At 35.8% G+C, this 15,481-nt stretch overlaps 1 protein-coding gene across 3 annotated transcripts in view; it reads left to right on the forward strand.

Annotated features, from left to right (window-relative positions):
- The first annotated feature begins 8,859 nt into the window (after positions 1–8,859).
- Positions 8,860–15,481, forward strand: part of LOC127618600 (zinc finger protein 704-like) — a 110,011-nt gene continuing 103,389 nt past the window's right edge. For all 3 annotated transcript variants that reach the window (XM_052091165.1, XM_052091167.1, XM_052091166.1), the window contains exons 1-2: positions 8,860–9,285; positions 13,186–13,412. In XM_052091165.1, coding sequence (XP_051947125.1) covers positions 9,067–9,285; positions 13,186–13,412 — 446 coding nt within the window. In that variant the 5' untranslated portion in view covers positions 8,860–9,066. The remainder of the gene's footprint in view (positions 9,286–13,185; positions 13,413–15,481) is intronic.

Here is a 15,481-nt window from a genome sequence, read left to right on the forward strand (position 1 = left end):
CTGGGAGACCAGTTTGTTCCAGCTTAGACAACTAGCAAACTAGCTTAGGCTTTTCAGCAGGGATACATCTCAAATACCATAACCGATGTATATTGATTGTCACTATCGGTGAGCACAAACAATTGCAACACTGAATTGGCTGAACCAGGCCTGCAGCCGTTCAGGGATCTAAACTGTTTTTTTCCACCATGCTGCAGTCACTAATGTAAGGGTTACTTTACAGCAGGGTAAAAATCAAAACCACTGTAAGACTTATAATGGGCCGTTCACACGGGAGGTGTTATTGCATCCCATTTGCGCTATGCGTTCATTGTTGGTATAATTAAACTTGTGCTAGATTAGTGTTTCCCAATCCTGAATTTGTGTACTTTCAGAGTATGTACTGATTTTGATGGAGAACGTGTTAAAAAGTATGTTCTTCAGGTATGCAAGTGAGTAGTGTGAATACATTCCCAGATATACTTCCTACAGGAATGTTGGCATTGTCCCGTGACCTGGTCTTGTTAAACAAATACAATTTAACCACAAGGAACAACTTTCTTTGTATATATAGCACTTACAGTGGAAAAGAGCCATCTGACTCGCTGTTCTCTGCCATTTTTAATCTCATATGTCCTCTTCTCCCGGTGGCATTATGGGATAGTAAAGTGTCCAGTGGATGCACACTTCAGAATGGCCGGATTTAAAGTGCAGTCATATTTATTTGAGAGAGTGAAGTAAAAAAAAAAATAACCGCTAAAATTATATTCTTGTCTATTGTGAACATTCAGTGTGTACAAAGCTCTGCCCACAGAGAGGTCAATGCCAAACCAAGCAACTTCCTATTGGTTAACGCGGCGAATTCGACTGTCAAAGTTGATCTTGATGCAAAAGGATTTCCCAGGGGATTTTTCACCACCGGAAGTCCATTGCATGAAATTAATGATTGCGCAGATTCCCATTGAGATAACTGTATTTCGCCTGTGGAATTTCACCTTGTGAAGATAAACGTGACAGTGACTTAAGAATAGCATACTACGATACTATGGCAGAAGTAGTATGGGTAGTATGCCATTCCGAACTCAATCTCGCCAGATGCAGTAGGTCACCTGGGTGTTACTCGCCTACTGTTTTAAGGATTCAGACACCCTATTCAATTGACAGGCAGCTTTTGGCATACTATAAACTGAAGTACAGAAGTATGCATAGTCAGATGTGGCATTCATTGACCCTCAACTAATGAGACGATGAGCTGAATCAGGTCTGTTATATTACACTGCAAAAAGTCACTTTCACACTATGTACTATATTCTATATAGTATTTTTGTCTTCCAAAGAAAATAAAAGTAAATTATAAATAAAATAAGGAATCTTTAAAATATATAAACCTTTCTGAAATCAAGGTTTTAAAACAGAATAAAATGGCATGTGATATTTAAGGAAAGGTTCACCTAAAAATTAAAATTCTCTCATCATTTACTCACGCTCATGCCATCCCTTATGTGTATGACTTTATTTCTTCTGTTGAACACAAACGAAGATTTTTAGACAAATATCTCTGTAGTTCATAACAATGCAAGTGAATGGTGGACAGAACATTGAAGCTCAAAAAGCACATAAAGGCAGCATAAACGTTATCATACAACCCCAGTGTTTAAATCCATGTCTTCAGAAGCAATATGATAGGTGTGGGTAAGAAACAGATACATATTTACCATAAATCTCCACTTTTACTTTAACATTCTTTTCTTTTTGAGAATTTTCATTATATGTGCATATTGCCACCTACTGAGAATTTAAAGTAAAAAAGGACTTAAATATTGATCTGTTTCTCACCCACATTTATCACATTGCTTCTGAAGGCATGGATTTATCCACTGGAGTTGTAAGGATTACTTTTATGCTGCCTTTATGTCCTTTTGGAGCTTCAAAGTTTTGGTCACCATTCACTTGCATTGTATGGACCTACAGAGCTGAAATATTCTTCTAAAAATCTTTGTTTGTGTTCAGCAGAATAAAGTCATACACATCTGGGATGGCAAGAGTGTGAGTAAATGATGAGAGAATTTTCATTTTTGGGTGAACTGTCCCTTAAGTCTTGTTTACTAAATGTAATCTAATATAATTTAGTGAGGTTTATACTTTTTGCCAATGGGGTAATAAAAATAAATGTAATTTAAAGGGAGGCATAGTTTTTGCAAAACATTTTTGATTTGACAAATATCTTACAATATGTCCTTTTGGATCACAATTGTTTTAATGGAAAACAAACACAAAAATACACATGAAAAAAATGTGTCTTTGCAGTGTAAGGAAACACCCAAAAAGTGTGACGGCTTGGTCACATTTACCTTGGCAATGTGGAATTCTGAGGGCAAAATACGCTCTTCTCAATGGATATCCGCATGATCAGGAATCTCACATGATTCCGGTAGCGAAGAAATTTGCAATGGAGTTCTTTATAACTTCACTCTCCCAATGTTTAAAGTGCAGCATAAAAACAGGGGAAAGGTGGTGTGTTACTATGGGGCCAGGATTGGGAAACACTGCAAAAGTTTTTTTTTAGAGCTAGATTTTTTTGCATAGTTTTAGCATTTTGAGTGCTGTTTTTAAAATGTTGAATCCTGTCAAAAAAAGTTGAACTTTTCACAAGCAGCACAGCGGCTCAATATCAGTTTTAAAACAGTGGACCAATCAGTTAACTCTGGGGGTGGGTTAAACATATTTACATATGGACAAGGGTTTTGAGTGTTTATATTAGCAAACAGTGTATAGTAGATAAAATGCCTATAAACACACCCTCAGTTTAATTAAGCTCTGTCTAGCTGTTTTTAATGCAATAACACATCCTGTGTAAACGCTCCCTTACACTATAGCATAGGGCAGTCTAAATCTGATTACATAAAATCAGAATGAACATACTGCCTTTCCTCCTCGTCAGCCAATCAATCCCTCTGCTGTGTGAGCACTACCTGCATATTAACACAGGGATCACATGAGATGTCAGCTTAATCCCCCCTGCTGCAAAAACACACCTGACTGGTTCTCTCAGCTTGAGACTGCCGGCTACCACCACAGAGTTAGTTTAGCTGAAACAACAGAATACCTGGTTTACAACTCTTTTTTTCTACATTAAAGGGTTAGTTCACCCAATAAATAATTAAATAAATACTGTTATCATTTACTCACCCTCATGTCATTCTAAACCATTATGACTTTCTTTCTTCAGTGGAACACAGAAGCAGAAATTTTGAAGTATATTCATGCTGCTGGTTTTCCATACGATGAAAGTGAATGTTATTGGGCCTATCAAGCTTCAAAAAGAACCCATTAAAGTATCTTTAAAGTAGTCTTTATGAGCTCTCAAATCTTATTTGCATATATTTTAAATAATCACATGTTCCTCGCATAAACCTACACTCAAAAAAGTACTCTTGGCAAAATAAATATGTTAACAAATGGTTTAAATTAGATTTATTTTAAATTGGCTTAACTTTGCAAAGTAAATAACAAAGCAAAGAACAGCTTTGCCATTTGCCAAACTGTATTGTTTAAAAAAAAAAAAAAAATATATATATATATATATATATATATATATATATATATATATATATATATATATATATTAGTTCATACTCATTATTCCTTTTAAATAAATACTTTTAAATACTAAGGAATAGTTCACACAAAAATGAAAATTCTCTCATCATTTGCTCTGCTGAACACAAAGAAAGGTTTTTAGAAGAATATTTAAGCTCTGTAGGTCCATACAATCATAAAGTAATCCATAAGACTCCAGTGGTTAAATAAGTGTGGGTCAGAATCAGAACAATATTTAAGTCATTTTTACTCTAAATCTCCACTTTCACTTTCAGATGTGAAAGTGGAATTAAACAGGCAACAAATGCGACCAGTGAAAGTTAAAGTGGAGATTTAGAGTAAAAAATAACTTACATTTTTTTTATCTGTTTCTCATCCACACCTATCATATTGTATCTGAAGATATATATTTAACCACTGAAGTCATATGTATTAATTTTATGTTTCCTTTTTGTGATATTTGGACCTTCAAAGTTCTGGTCACCATTCATTTGCATTGTAAGGACCTACAGAGCTGAGATATTCTTCTAAAAATCTTAATTTGTGTTCAGCAGAAGAAAGAAAGTCATACACATCTGGGATGGCATAAGGGTGAGTAAATGATGAGAGAATGTTCATTTTTGGGTCAACTATTCCTTTAATCTGAATTCATAATATGTACACAATTAAAAGATTAATCAAATGAATCCAATTTGATGAAAACTTGATGACTTTGATGCGTTAATCTTGCGTACATTTTTTTAGTGTCTTATGGCTTCAGAAGACTTGGAATATAGCGCATGAGTCATATGGACTACTTTCTAGGTGCTTTTTTTTTCATTTTTGGAACTCGACAGCATCTACTACCCTATTTACTTTCATTTTATGGAAAAGAACATCTTGAACGTTCTGCAAAAAGTCAACATGAGGGTGAGAATTTTCATTTTTTGGGTGAACTGTTTCTTTAAACATTATTTGTGCTGTATGAGAGTTTAGGTGGTGTAGATAAAGTATGTGTGTAGTTTTTGTACATACTTAACGTAGAGGTCACTTTATGTCTATATAAGGGCATCTAGCTTTAAAATGTCTGCACAATTTCAATTTTTTTCTTATTTGTTCAAAAGCATGCCACTTCCTCTCAGTCTTTGGATGTGTCAGGTAGCTTTAGTGTTTTGGCACTCGTTTCTCACAGTACAAAAATGTTTGCAACACAGTGAACTTTTGCCTCAATTTTTCCTCCAAAAAAAGGAATGGACCACAAAAAGAAAAAAGAAAATGCTAAGGGATGCATAAGCCTAGGCAGTTAACATGTCATTTTCAGTGGCCATTGTTAACATGGGACTTTATGAGGCTTGTAACGTCTGGGTGCTGGAACGTTGCAGTGTGACTATGGAGTGCAATAAAGGCCTCTAGTTTGGCCAGGTCCACTCTCCATTCACAGTACTCAGGTCAGTGTGTGCCAGCACTGCTCCCCGGCTCGCTGGGCCTCCGGCTGGCTTAGCTATCAGCAGCATTTCATGGAGACAGTGTCCAAGGAAAACACAGCACAAGGCTTTTGGTTGCTAGTGCATGTCTTTTGGAAGGACGTCTCATATTCTGGTCTGTCTCTGCGACTTGATCCAATTGTAAACAATGCCTTTCCCACATGCATTATGGGAGGTTGGATTTAGGAAAAGAATAGCACAATGAAGAAATCTCTGCAAGGGGAAACCAATATAGATGATCCCAAAAGACACATCAGCATGAAAGAAAAGCAGATAACAACTTGAATAAATGGTTTGTGATTGTAGTACTTTGAGTGTATTGTATACAGATACTTTTAAATGATGAAATGTGTAATTTCTGCATCACTAGCTTCATCACATTGCATTGCAAATAGTCATGACTATTTTTATACAGGTTTCCTGTTTACACTTCCCTCACCTTCCATTGGTCGGTCAAACAGATAGTCCCGCCCCAAACTCATGGCAGTTGGTTGCACCAATGTTGCTATGTCGGGTTAGATGGGATGCTCAAACAACACAGCAATGTTTTGATAGTGCCACACTGTTACACTTTTCTGTGGAATCAGCCTATGAATTACTTACTTATAGCACATTATAAGCTGGAATTGGCACAAAATCTACACACCACCTTTAAGTCTATGGCAGGGCTACAGAAAAGGGGTTGTGAAAGGGCCAAATTATCAGCTCATAGAGTATAGATAAAGTTTAATTAGGGTAAATAATCAAGATATTGTCCTCATTCATGTCACTTGCAACCTGTGGTGAGAAACGTTGGGTTTAACATGTCAGTTTTAATATATACCAAGATGAAAACTTTTTATGGCACTCTATTTTCTTATGAAACTTTATTGGTTAATTTGTTTCCATGTAGCAATGTGTTTAAAAAGCTATCACTGCCATTCACACGTGTTCCAATGTTCTGTTCAAGTAAGCTGCAACTATTTCCTTGCTTGCGATGCATGCAACTGATAACACAAGCTCTTGCTCTTTCTTTATCTTCTCTGGTGCATCAAAAATAAAAGTGTATAATTCATACCCGTGCCTCACACTATAAGACATAGTGCCAAAAAACTGTACTGGGGCCATATAAAAAAAACATCTTAATTCTGGAATCATTACATCAGTTTAGTAACCATGGCGATTTCAGAAGCCTAACTTGAACTTGTCAGATCTTTACACTTAAGATAGGACATTTATGTAATATGGCCCCTGGTCACTAATCAGGCTGAGTGAAGAGACCACAGGCTGCTGAGACGTTATGGTACTTCTCAGGGAGCAGGAAGCACATAACTGGTCCAGGATTTGCCCGAAACAACGAAGCTTTGGTCTCAAAGCAACTGCAGACCCTCCTCGACATTATAAATGTGTGTCCTTGAGACTTGACGTTTGCCATATTGAGGGAGGAAGTGTGCTCCACTTTAACTTTGGCTTGGCGGTTCCTCCCACTTGAATCTGTCCTTCCTAGCACAGAGTTCGCTTTGTACTGTGGGGCGGATCGGTTCTTTTGATGTTGTTGCTTCTGAGAGAGGCCGGGAGAACCGATGGTCCAGCCAAGCGTTGTTTTCGAATGTCAGAATGAGGTTTTTCAGGATTTGATTTGTACAGATTGCACATGGGTTTATTCGTTTTTAAACTATGTTTATTCTTCAAAGAGGCAGAGAAATAACATGCCCAAAGTATGACATTTATTGACTAAATGTAAATAAAAAGATCTCATAAAAATATATAGATATATATATACATCCACCTACCTGAGTTTAACAGGCGTACTGATGACATACATTGACGTGATACTACTTCACCCAACCATTCATGGTTAAACAAAAATGAACATTTTAACACATTGAGACCAAAACGCATGTATATACAGCATACTGAAATGAAATCTAACTATACTGTATATATTAATGAAAAGCTCTGGTATTGATGTTTTCAAAAGCAATGAAAGGTTTATACTTTGTTTAGGTTGTATGTTATGAAGTGTGTACTTATTAACACTGCTTTCCCAGCATATGTCCTTGGCTTAACTGAATTTATGTGTGGTCCACCCAAAGTGTAACACAGAGAATAATGTATACAAATAATAATAATAATCTGTTTAGTAATATTCTGTGCAAAAGATTGTAATGTTTTCTATCAAAATCATTCATATAAATATTTGTTTTTACTTTTTTAATAAAGTTGCACCTTATGAGTGGTTGTGTGTTCTGCTGACTGTACTACAACTTGCATTATAGGTCATATGCAGTGTTTATTATTGGATGTATCTCAAGACATGCACATTTAAAGGGATAGTTCACCCAAAAATGAAAACTCTGTCATCATTTACTCACCCTCATGCCATCGCAGATGTCTATGACTTTCTTCTGCTGAACACAAAGATTTTTGGAATAATATCTGTGTAGCTCTGTAGGTCCATACAATACAAGTGAATGGTGGCCAGAACATTGAAGCTCCAGAAATCACATAAAGGCAGAATAAAAGTAATCCATAAAACTCCAGTAGTTAAATCTGTGATTCAGAAGCAATATTATGTGAGAAATATTTAAAAATGTATGTTGTTTTTGACATAAAATCTCCCTGTGTTGTAGGTGCGACATGCACAAATAGTGCCAGTGAAAGTGGAGATTTATAGTAAAAAAATGACTTAAATATTTATCTGTTTATCACCAACACCTATCATATAGTTTCAAAACATATGGATTTAACCACTGGAGTCCTATGGATTACTTTTATGCTGCCTTTTGTGCTTTTTGTAGCTTGTAAATCCTGATCACCATTCACTTGCATTGTAAGGACCTACAGAGCTGAGATATTCTTCTAAAAATCTTAATTTGTGTTTAGCAAAAGAAAGAAAGTCATACACATCTGGGATGGCAAATGATGAGAGAATTGTTGTTCTACAGAACAAAAATCTACAGAATAAAGATATCTATAAAGCAGTGGGGGACATTTATGATAATTTGAAATAAAGATAGCTTAAGTCTATGATTTAATATGAGTTAATGCATTAGGTATTATGAACTAACAATGAATATTTACAGCATGTATTAATCTTGTTAATGTGAATTCATAAAGATAGGTTACTATTGTTTGTTTATAGTTCATAATGCATTAGTTAAAGTTAATACAACATTAAATTTTAAAATACACAGAGATTAACGTTTACCAATAATCATAAATGCTGTACAAGTATTTTTTATTGTTAGTTAATGATAAATCTTGTGTTAACTAATGTAAACAAATACAACCTTGTTGTACAATTGTATTAAATGATTAATTAGAAGTAAATTGCCATTTTACATTTGTTAAAAAATAAATCGTACATTATTACTATACAAGTAAATAGCTAATCTGAACATATGACTATGCTAAATACAATGTTATATCAAATAGATCCGATCGCTCTTTGTTCTATGGTGCTTTTGACGCATGAATTCTTATCCTCTAGTATTGTTACTCCTTCAATGAGTGCATTTTGCAATGCTTTATTTCACCGTATACAAACATTCAAGCTGTTGTTTAAAAAGTGCGTCAAATTTGACCGGTGTCTTTTTTTTTCTCTCCCTTCATCTATACCGGCCGGCAAACCATACCATTGAGACACACCTCCCGAACTCTCGAACAATTCAGTCCGACGTTCTCCCAACGACCAATCAGCTGCAGCGCTGAGATGGCCGCGTGCCTAAATAGAATATGTTTATGTACGCTGTGAGCCAATCAGAATGAACGAGGGGCAGGGTCTATTGAATCTCGCCTGGCTGCACGCGCAGGATGGAATGGGCGTGGTGTTGATCTCAACGAGAGAAAAAGCAAAACAATCATTTTTATCCCCTTTACCGGCTGCTTTTAGGGGCATAGTGAAATACAGTCTTAACCCATTATTGCAAAAGCAGGGAGTCGTAATCCACACAGTAGCTTACTAATAAATGTATCCAGTTCAGCACTAAAATTTACCGAAAGTTGGCGATATTGCTGTAATTACATTTGATCCAGGTTTAAAATGACTTCCAAACGCCTTCTTCTCGAGCAGTCTCGAGCCGGCGACAGCAAGCACGCGGGGGGCTGCACCGGGCAGCGCGAGCCTGTCACTGTCCTGATGATAGCAACACGCGAGAACGGAACGTTTAACGGGAAAGCTTTTCAAACAAACACCGAATGGACACCGAATGGACATTATTGTACCTCAACTACGAGAGAGAGGCACTACATCCATAAGAAAGTAAGTGGTAGATACTCATTTAAGTTTTGCGTACTTTCACTTATTTGGTTTATGACATTTATGACCGCATTTATTGACAAGTTATATCGATGGTCTGCAATTATAGTGCAGATTTACGACGAGACCTTTGCCCTTCAAAAGAGAAATCGTTTGGAAAAAATATAGGCCTAATAATAACAAATATAATTAAATCGTTGCAGTTATACTGTTAACATGACTGTCTTCTGGGTTAAGGCATCGAGGCGGTAACTGCTTTATCCGTGTATTATAAAATGGCGACTTAACTTGCATGTTCAAAGTTTAAACGGAAAAAAAAAAGAAAAACAGGGGGTTGGTACATTTAACCGATACACCCTCCCTCATTGGCTATTGGTATCTAATACGAGCTGAAGCCGGTGGAGGGGTTTGTTTTTACAGGAAGACCGTTTACATGGGGTTTCTCTCAATAACGTATCATTACTTTCTTGGTTATTTACTTACAAGATGGTGATTGACATGGAAAAGTAGCGTTGTCATATGTTATGTTTAAAAAAAGATGAAGTACTTTTAATCTAATGTATTTATAATTGGCTTTACGTAATGGTGCGGATCGTTCAATTCCATCAGTGGTCTTGAGTGTTCACATTTTAATGGCCTTCAGGATGTTTGTAACAGTGGGTGACACGCCCCCTTTCATTATGACGCGTCATAGAATGTGGGTTAGCAGCGCATGTCGAGTATGCACTTGACCGACCTGAGCTGTGAATGCTGCTCGGCCTAAGTTCTAGGGCGAGTCTGCTTTTATTCCCTTTAAATAAAAATAAAAACTGACGTAATTATTCTAGTGTTTATGTTTTAGTTAAGGAAATGATGGCAAGTAGCACTTGTTTTCCTTAACTTGACAGATTTATCAACAGTATACAATGTAATTGCTGCCTATACATGGAAGTAATACTTCATATAACAATAAATTACTTTTTACAGGGCAGATCAGGAAAGAAAAGGCTAATTGTTCAGTCTACAGAAGGGGTAGTCACCATAATACTGAGACAGCATGCCTCATAAATTCAAGAAACAATTGTACATATACAGGAATCATTCACACAAAAATTAAAGTTTGGTCATGATTTATTTACCCCCATGTGATTCAAAAATCTATCCTGCATGCTTTTTTCTACATATTGAAAGTTAAATGGGGACTTAGGCTGTCCCAAAAATGGCAAAAACACCATATAAAATTCATATAAGTAGTCCTACAATCCAAGTCTTCTATACAGTAGCTTTATGTGATGCACTGACCAAAATGTAAGTATTAAAAAACAGAAAATTATTATTTTAATTTAGACTTTAGGTATTTTTTTTTATTTTAATATCAGGGGTACACCGAAACGCAAATTTTTCTGTAACTACACATTTCATTAGACGATTAGATTAGACAGAGAATAGTTACATAAAAAAATGTGTAGCCTATTAAGAAAAAATGTGTAGCCTATTAAGAAAACCTTCATTGTTTACTACTCTATGGATAATTAACATTAATTCCTGAAAATCATCATTAAACATGAAGCCAGTTCTATTAACACTGCTATTCAGCAGTGGCACTCCGGCCTTGGCTGATTTCTTTAGATTTTCCCATGATGTCAAGCAAAGAGGCACTGAGTTTGAAGGTAGGCCTTAAAATACATCCACAGGTACACCTCCAATTCAGTACACCTCCAATTGACTCTAATTATCCAATAAGCCTATCATAAGCTAATTTGCAATTGACTAAAGGCTTGTCATCATTTTCAGGAATTTTCCAAGATGCTTAAAGGCACAGTTAACTTGGTGTATGTCAAATTCTGACCCACTGGAATTGTGATATAGTCAATTAAATGTGAAACGATCTGTCTGTAAACAATTGATGGAAAAATTACTCGTGTCATGCACAAAGTAGATGTCCTAAACGACTTCCCAAAACTATATTTTGCTAATATGAAATCTGTGGAGTGGTTAAAAAATACGTTTTAATGACTTCAACCAAAGTGTATGTGAACTAATGACTTCAACTGTAGCGCTCCAAATTCACTTTAATTGTTCACTACAAGTTCCTATATAAATCTTAAATAACACCAGGTTTTTGTGGACAGAAGAGGAGAAGAACCTTGAAGGTTTAACCAGATCTCATTGCAATGCCGCGTACAAACGTATTAAATTAATAGAGAAAATATTACTTGGGTATTTAATTATTATACAATTGTAGACCTAAAATAATTCTGTAATTTCTTAACCATAATTATTATTATCAGGGCCTGGATTAGGCGTGCATGGGTTTGCGGGAATTGCGCACAAATTGTATCAATCCTGCACGTTCCACGTTCATAATGCAGGGAATTACTTTATGCATTTTAACATGTAGCTGAGAACTGGTAAACCAATCCATACAGATGAACAAATCAAATCAATGTATCAAACTGTAATTCCACAATTTGCGTGAATAAATCATCTCTTCAGCGTCTCTCACTCCCTTACAGCTTTCAGCTGCTCATTAAACACTTGTTGAGGACGCACATATTTACTGAATTTAATTTAGCCTACTGAAATTGATGTTACAGATCTATAAATCTGTTAATTGGATATGCAAATAGCTTTATACCGCGTCCTCTGTAAGCGAGCGATGCATTAACAGTATCGCTCTTGTTTATAATCAACAATGCTGTAAATATCGCAAGTGCGCGACGTTGGAGTGATCTAATTTAGCCTTCTCTCATACTGTGGCGCTACATCATAAAAATATAGCAAAAAAATAAATAAATCCAAAACTGCCTTGTGTGCAATCAGAACTGCTCCTCATCAGAGTGAGAAAAAAAAAACTCTTATACATCTACATCTCATCTCCCTAGAGCAGTTTTAATAAATATGTAATATACATTAAAACAATTATGATATATTACTAGCCTACTATAATATTAATAATATACATAGTTTGATTTTCATTTCATTTATACATTAACAATCACATTATATAAGAAAGGTTCTCAGGATTTAATTTGTTCAAATTGTATTTGTTTAACTGTTGAGTAATGACATGTACTCTTAAAGTGATAGTTCACTCAAAAATGACATTTCTGTAATCACTTACTCAACTTTGTGTTGTTGCAAACCTTTATGAATTTCTTTCTTCCATGGAACTTAAAAGAGATGTTAGGGAGTACGTTATATTAAGTCACCATTCACTTTTATTGTATGTAAAGTAAGATGCAGTGACAGTGAATGGTGACTGAGAAATACTGCCTAATATCTCCTTATTTGTTTTACGAAAGAGGCAAATTCATACAGACTTGAGGGTGAATATTGACAGAAATTTAATTTTTGTGTGAACTTCCCTTGAACTACCTGTTAAAGTATTTGTTTAAGGTATCTTCCAAGAACAACAACATAAATGTAAGGTTTGCAGAGCATTTTCTCCACTCCTAATGCACTAATAACCAAGAAATTAAATGCAACTTTCCGGCCAAGATTTTCTCCTTTGTTCAACAACACAAATTTGCCATTTTAAAATGAAAATGTTTGGCGGCTGAAATTTCAGTGCATCCTTAAATTAAAGTTGAGGACAGGGGCTCCTTAAATTTAATTATAAAAAAACAAAACATATAGAAATCCTAAAAGTAATCCATACAACTATTACAACTGTATTATATGTTGTAATTATGTATTATTACAACTATTATTATTTGTTTGACGAACTGAATGAAATTTCAGCCCATATAACTAACAATCTTGCCCTTTATTCAGAATACCCCTGACAGGATTCTCTGATCCTACTATTTTCTAGGTAGTTGAGTGAGATTCAGTTGGTGTAGGAATTTGGATGGTCTCTGCCTCGTATTGGCCACACTACTGCAGTAACTCGTCTCAAACTCATGCACTCACTTTTCTCAGTTTACCTGCGGCAGAGAGGAGGACGAACAAAGCTCAGATCCGAGTGGGGTTCTTAAACAAGGCTGCCCTGTTCATCGTCTGGTCCTAAATGGCCACAGACTACAAGACCAAACCCATATGGAGGCTTGGACTTCAGTGAGAGGGCCTGTGGAGCAAGGATGCTGCCTGCCATCTTCCGAGGCCCCGCACCCACATACATCCTCCATCATCCACGTCCCACATGACAGGTAGGTTTTGACAGCTGTGTCATTTCATTGATCATTGAGTGTTGTGCAGAATATCACAGGTTGGATGATATAGTATTTATATTATGACATATATAGAATAAATGGGAACTCCTTCAATACTTCCCAGGTGGCAGTGTGGCTACTTTGAAGAAGCTAAAATATGAGATAGTTTTGATTTGTTTACATTTAGGGCCACTTCCTAATTCCCATTCTTACGGTGGCAGAGAATTACATAACACATCTAAATTAACAAAGCAAATAAAAGCTGAAAACACAATGGAATTAAGCTACAACACAACAAAATATTGCCACAACATAATGGAAAATCCACAGAACAATGGAAATAAGCCACAACACAACAAAAATTAGCCATAGCACATCAAACTATCAGACACACTATATTGTTAGCAACAAAATGTTAGCACTATATTGTAAGTTGTGTGGCAGTCTGACTTAATGCATGAGAGATCATGAGGCTGCTTGGAAGGTGCAGAAAGCTGCTCGTCCCACTACAACTACTTTTTTCTGGGAGCAGGACACCTTATAACAGCTGACGGTACGCAAGAATAGCTGCAGTTTCTTTGACATCATTTTCACATCATTGGCAGTTATTGATTCGAGCAAATGTTGATAAAGTTGTGTGTTTCAAGAGTTCTGGCAGAAACCCATCCAGGTATTGGCCAGAGATTTAAGGACAAATAATAACAGCATTTAAAAAAATAAAATAAATTCTGATAATTTAGTTTCATTGTATCTTATAAATGTTGTTGTATTTTGCTTAATTTCATTGTTGTAGCATATTTCTGTTGTGCTGTGGGTTTTCCGTTGTGTTGTAGCTTAAATACGTTGTGTTGTGGCTTATTTCTGTAGTATTTTGGCTTAATTACATTGTGTCGTGGCTTAATTTCATTTTGTTGTGGCTTATTTCCGTAGTGTTTCGTTTTTTCCGTTGTGTTGTGGCTTCATTTAATTGTGTTGTGACTTATTTCCATAGTGTTTTGTTTTTTCTGTTGTGTTGTGGCTTAATTACGTGGTGTTGTGACTTAATTTCATTGTGTTGTGACTTAATTTCATTGTGTTGTGACTTATTTCCATAGTGTTTTGTTTTTTCTGTTGTGTTGTGGCTTATTTCCGTAGTGTTTCGTTTTTTTCCGTTGTGTTGTGGCTTAATTACGTGGTGTTGTGGCTTAATTTCATTGTGTTGTGACTTATTTCCATAGTGTTTCGTTTTTTCCGTTGTGTTGTGGCTTAATTACGTTGTGTTGTGACTTAATTTCATTGTGTTGTGGCTTATTTCCATAGTGTTTCGTTTTTTCCGTTGTGTTTTGGCTTAATTATGTTGTGTCTTAATTTCGTTGTGTTGTGGCTTGTTGCCATAGTGTTTTGTTTTTTCCGTTGTGTTGTGGCTTAATTACGTTGTGTTGTGACTTATTTCCGTAGTGTTTTGTTTTTTCCGTTGTGTTGTGGCTTAATTATGTTGTGTCTTAATTTCGTTGTGTTGTGGCTTATTTCCGTAGTGTTTCATTTTTTCCGTTGTGTTGTGGCTTAATTACGTTGTGTTGTGACTTATTTCCGTAGTGTTTTGTTTTTTCCGTTGTGTTGTGGCTTCATTTAATTGTGTTGTGACTTAATTTCATTGTGTTGTGACTTATTTCCATAGTGTTTTGTTTTTTCCATTGTGTAGTGGCTTAATTACGTGGTGTTGTGACTTAATTTCATTGTGTTGTGACTTATTTCCATAGTGTTTTGTTTTTTCTGTTGTGTTGTGGCTTATTTCCGTAGAGTTTAGTTTTTTCCGTTGTGTTGTGGCTTCATTTAATTGTGTTGTGGCTTAATTTAATTGTGTTGTGACTTATTTCTGTAGTGTTTCGTTTTTTCCGTTGTGTTGTGGCTTAATTACGTGGTGTTGTGACTTAATTTCATTGTGTTGTGGCTTATTTCCGTAGTGTTTCGTTTTTTCCGTTGTGTTGTGGCTTAATTACGTTGTGTTGTGACTTAATTTCATTGTGTTGTGGCTTATTTCCGTAGTGTTTCGTTTTTTCCGTTGTGTTGTGGCTTAATTACGTTGT

The sequence above is a fragment of the Xyrauchen texanus genome, chromosome 25, assembly GCF_025860055.1.
Source record: "Xyrauchen texanus isolate HMW12.3.18 chromosome 25, RBS_HiC_50CHRs, whole genome shotgun sequence".
Classification (NCBI taxonomy): Eukaryota; Metazoa; Chordata; class Actinopteri; order Cypriniformes; family Catostomidae; genus Xyrauchen; species Xyrauchen texanus.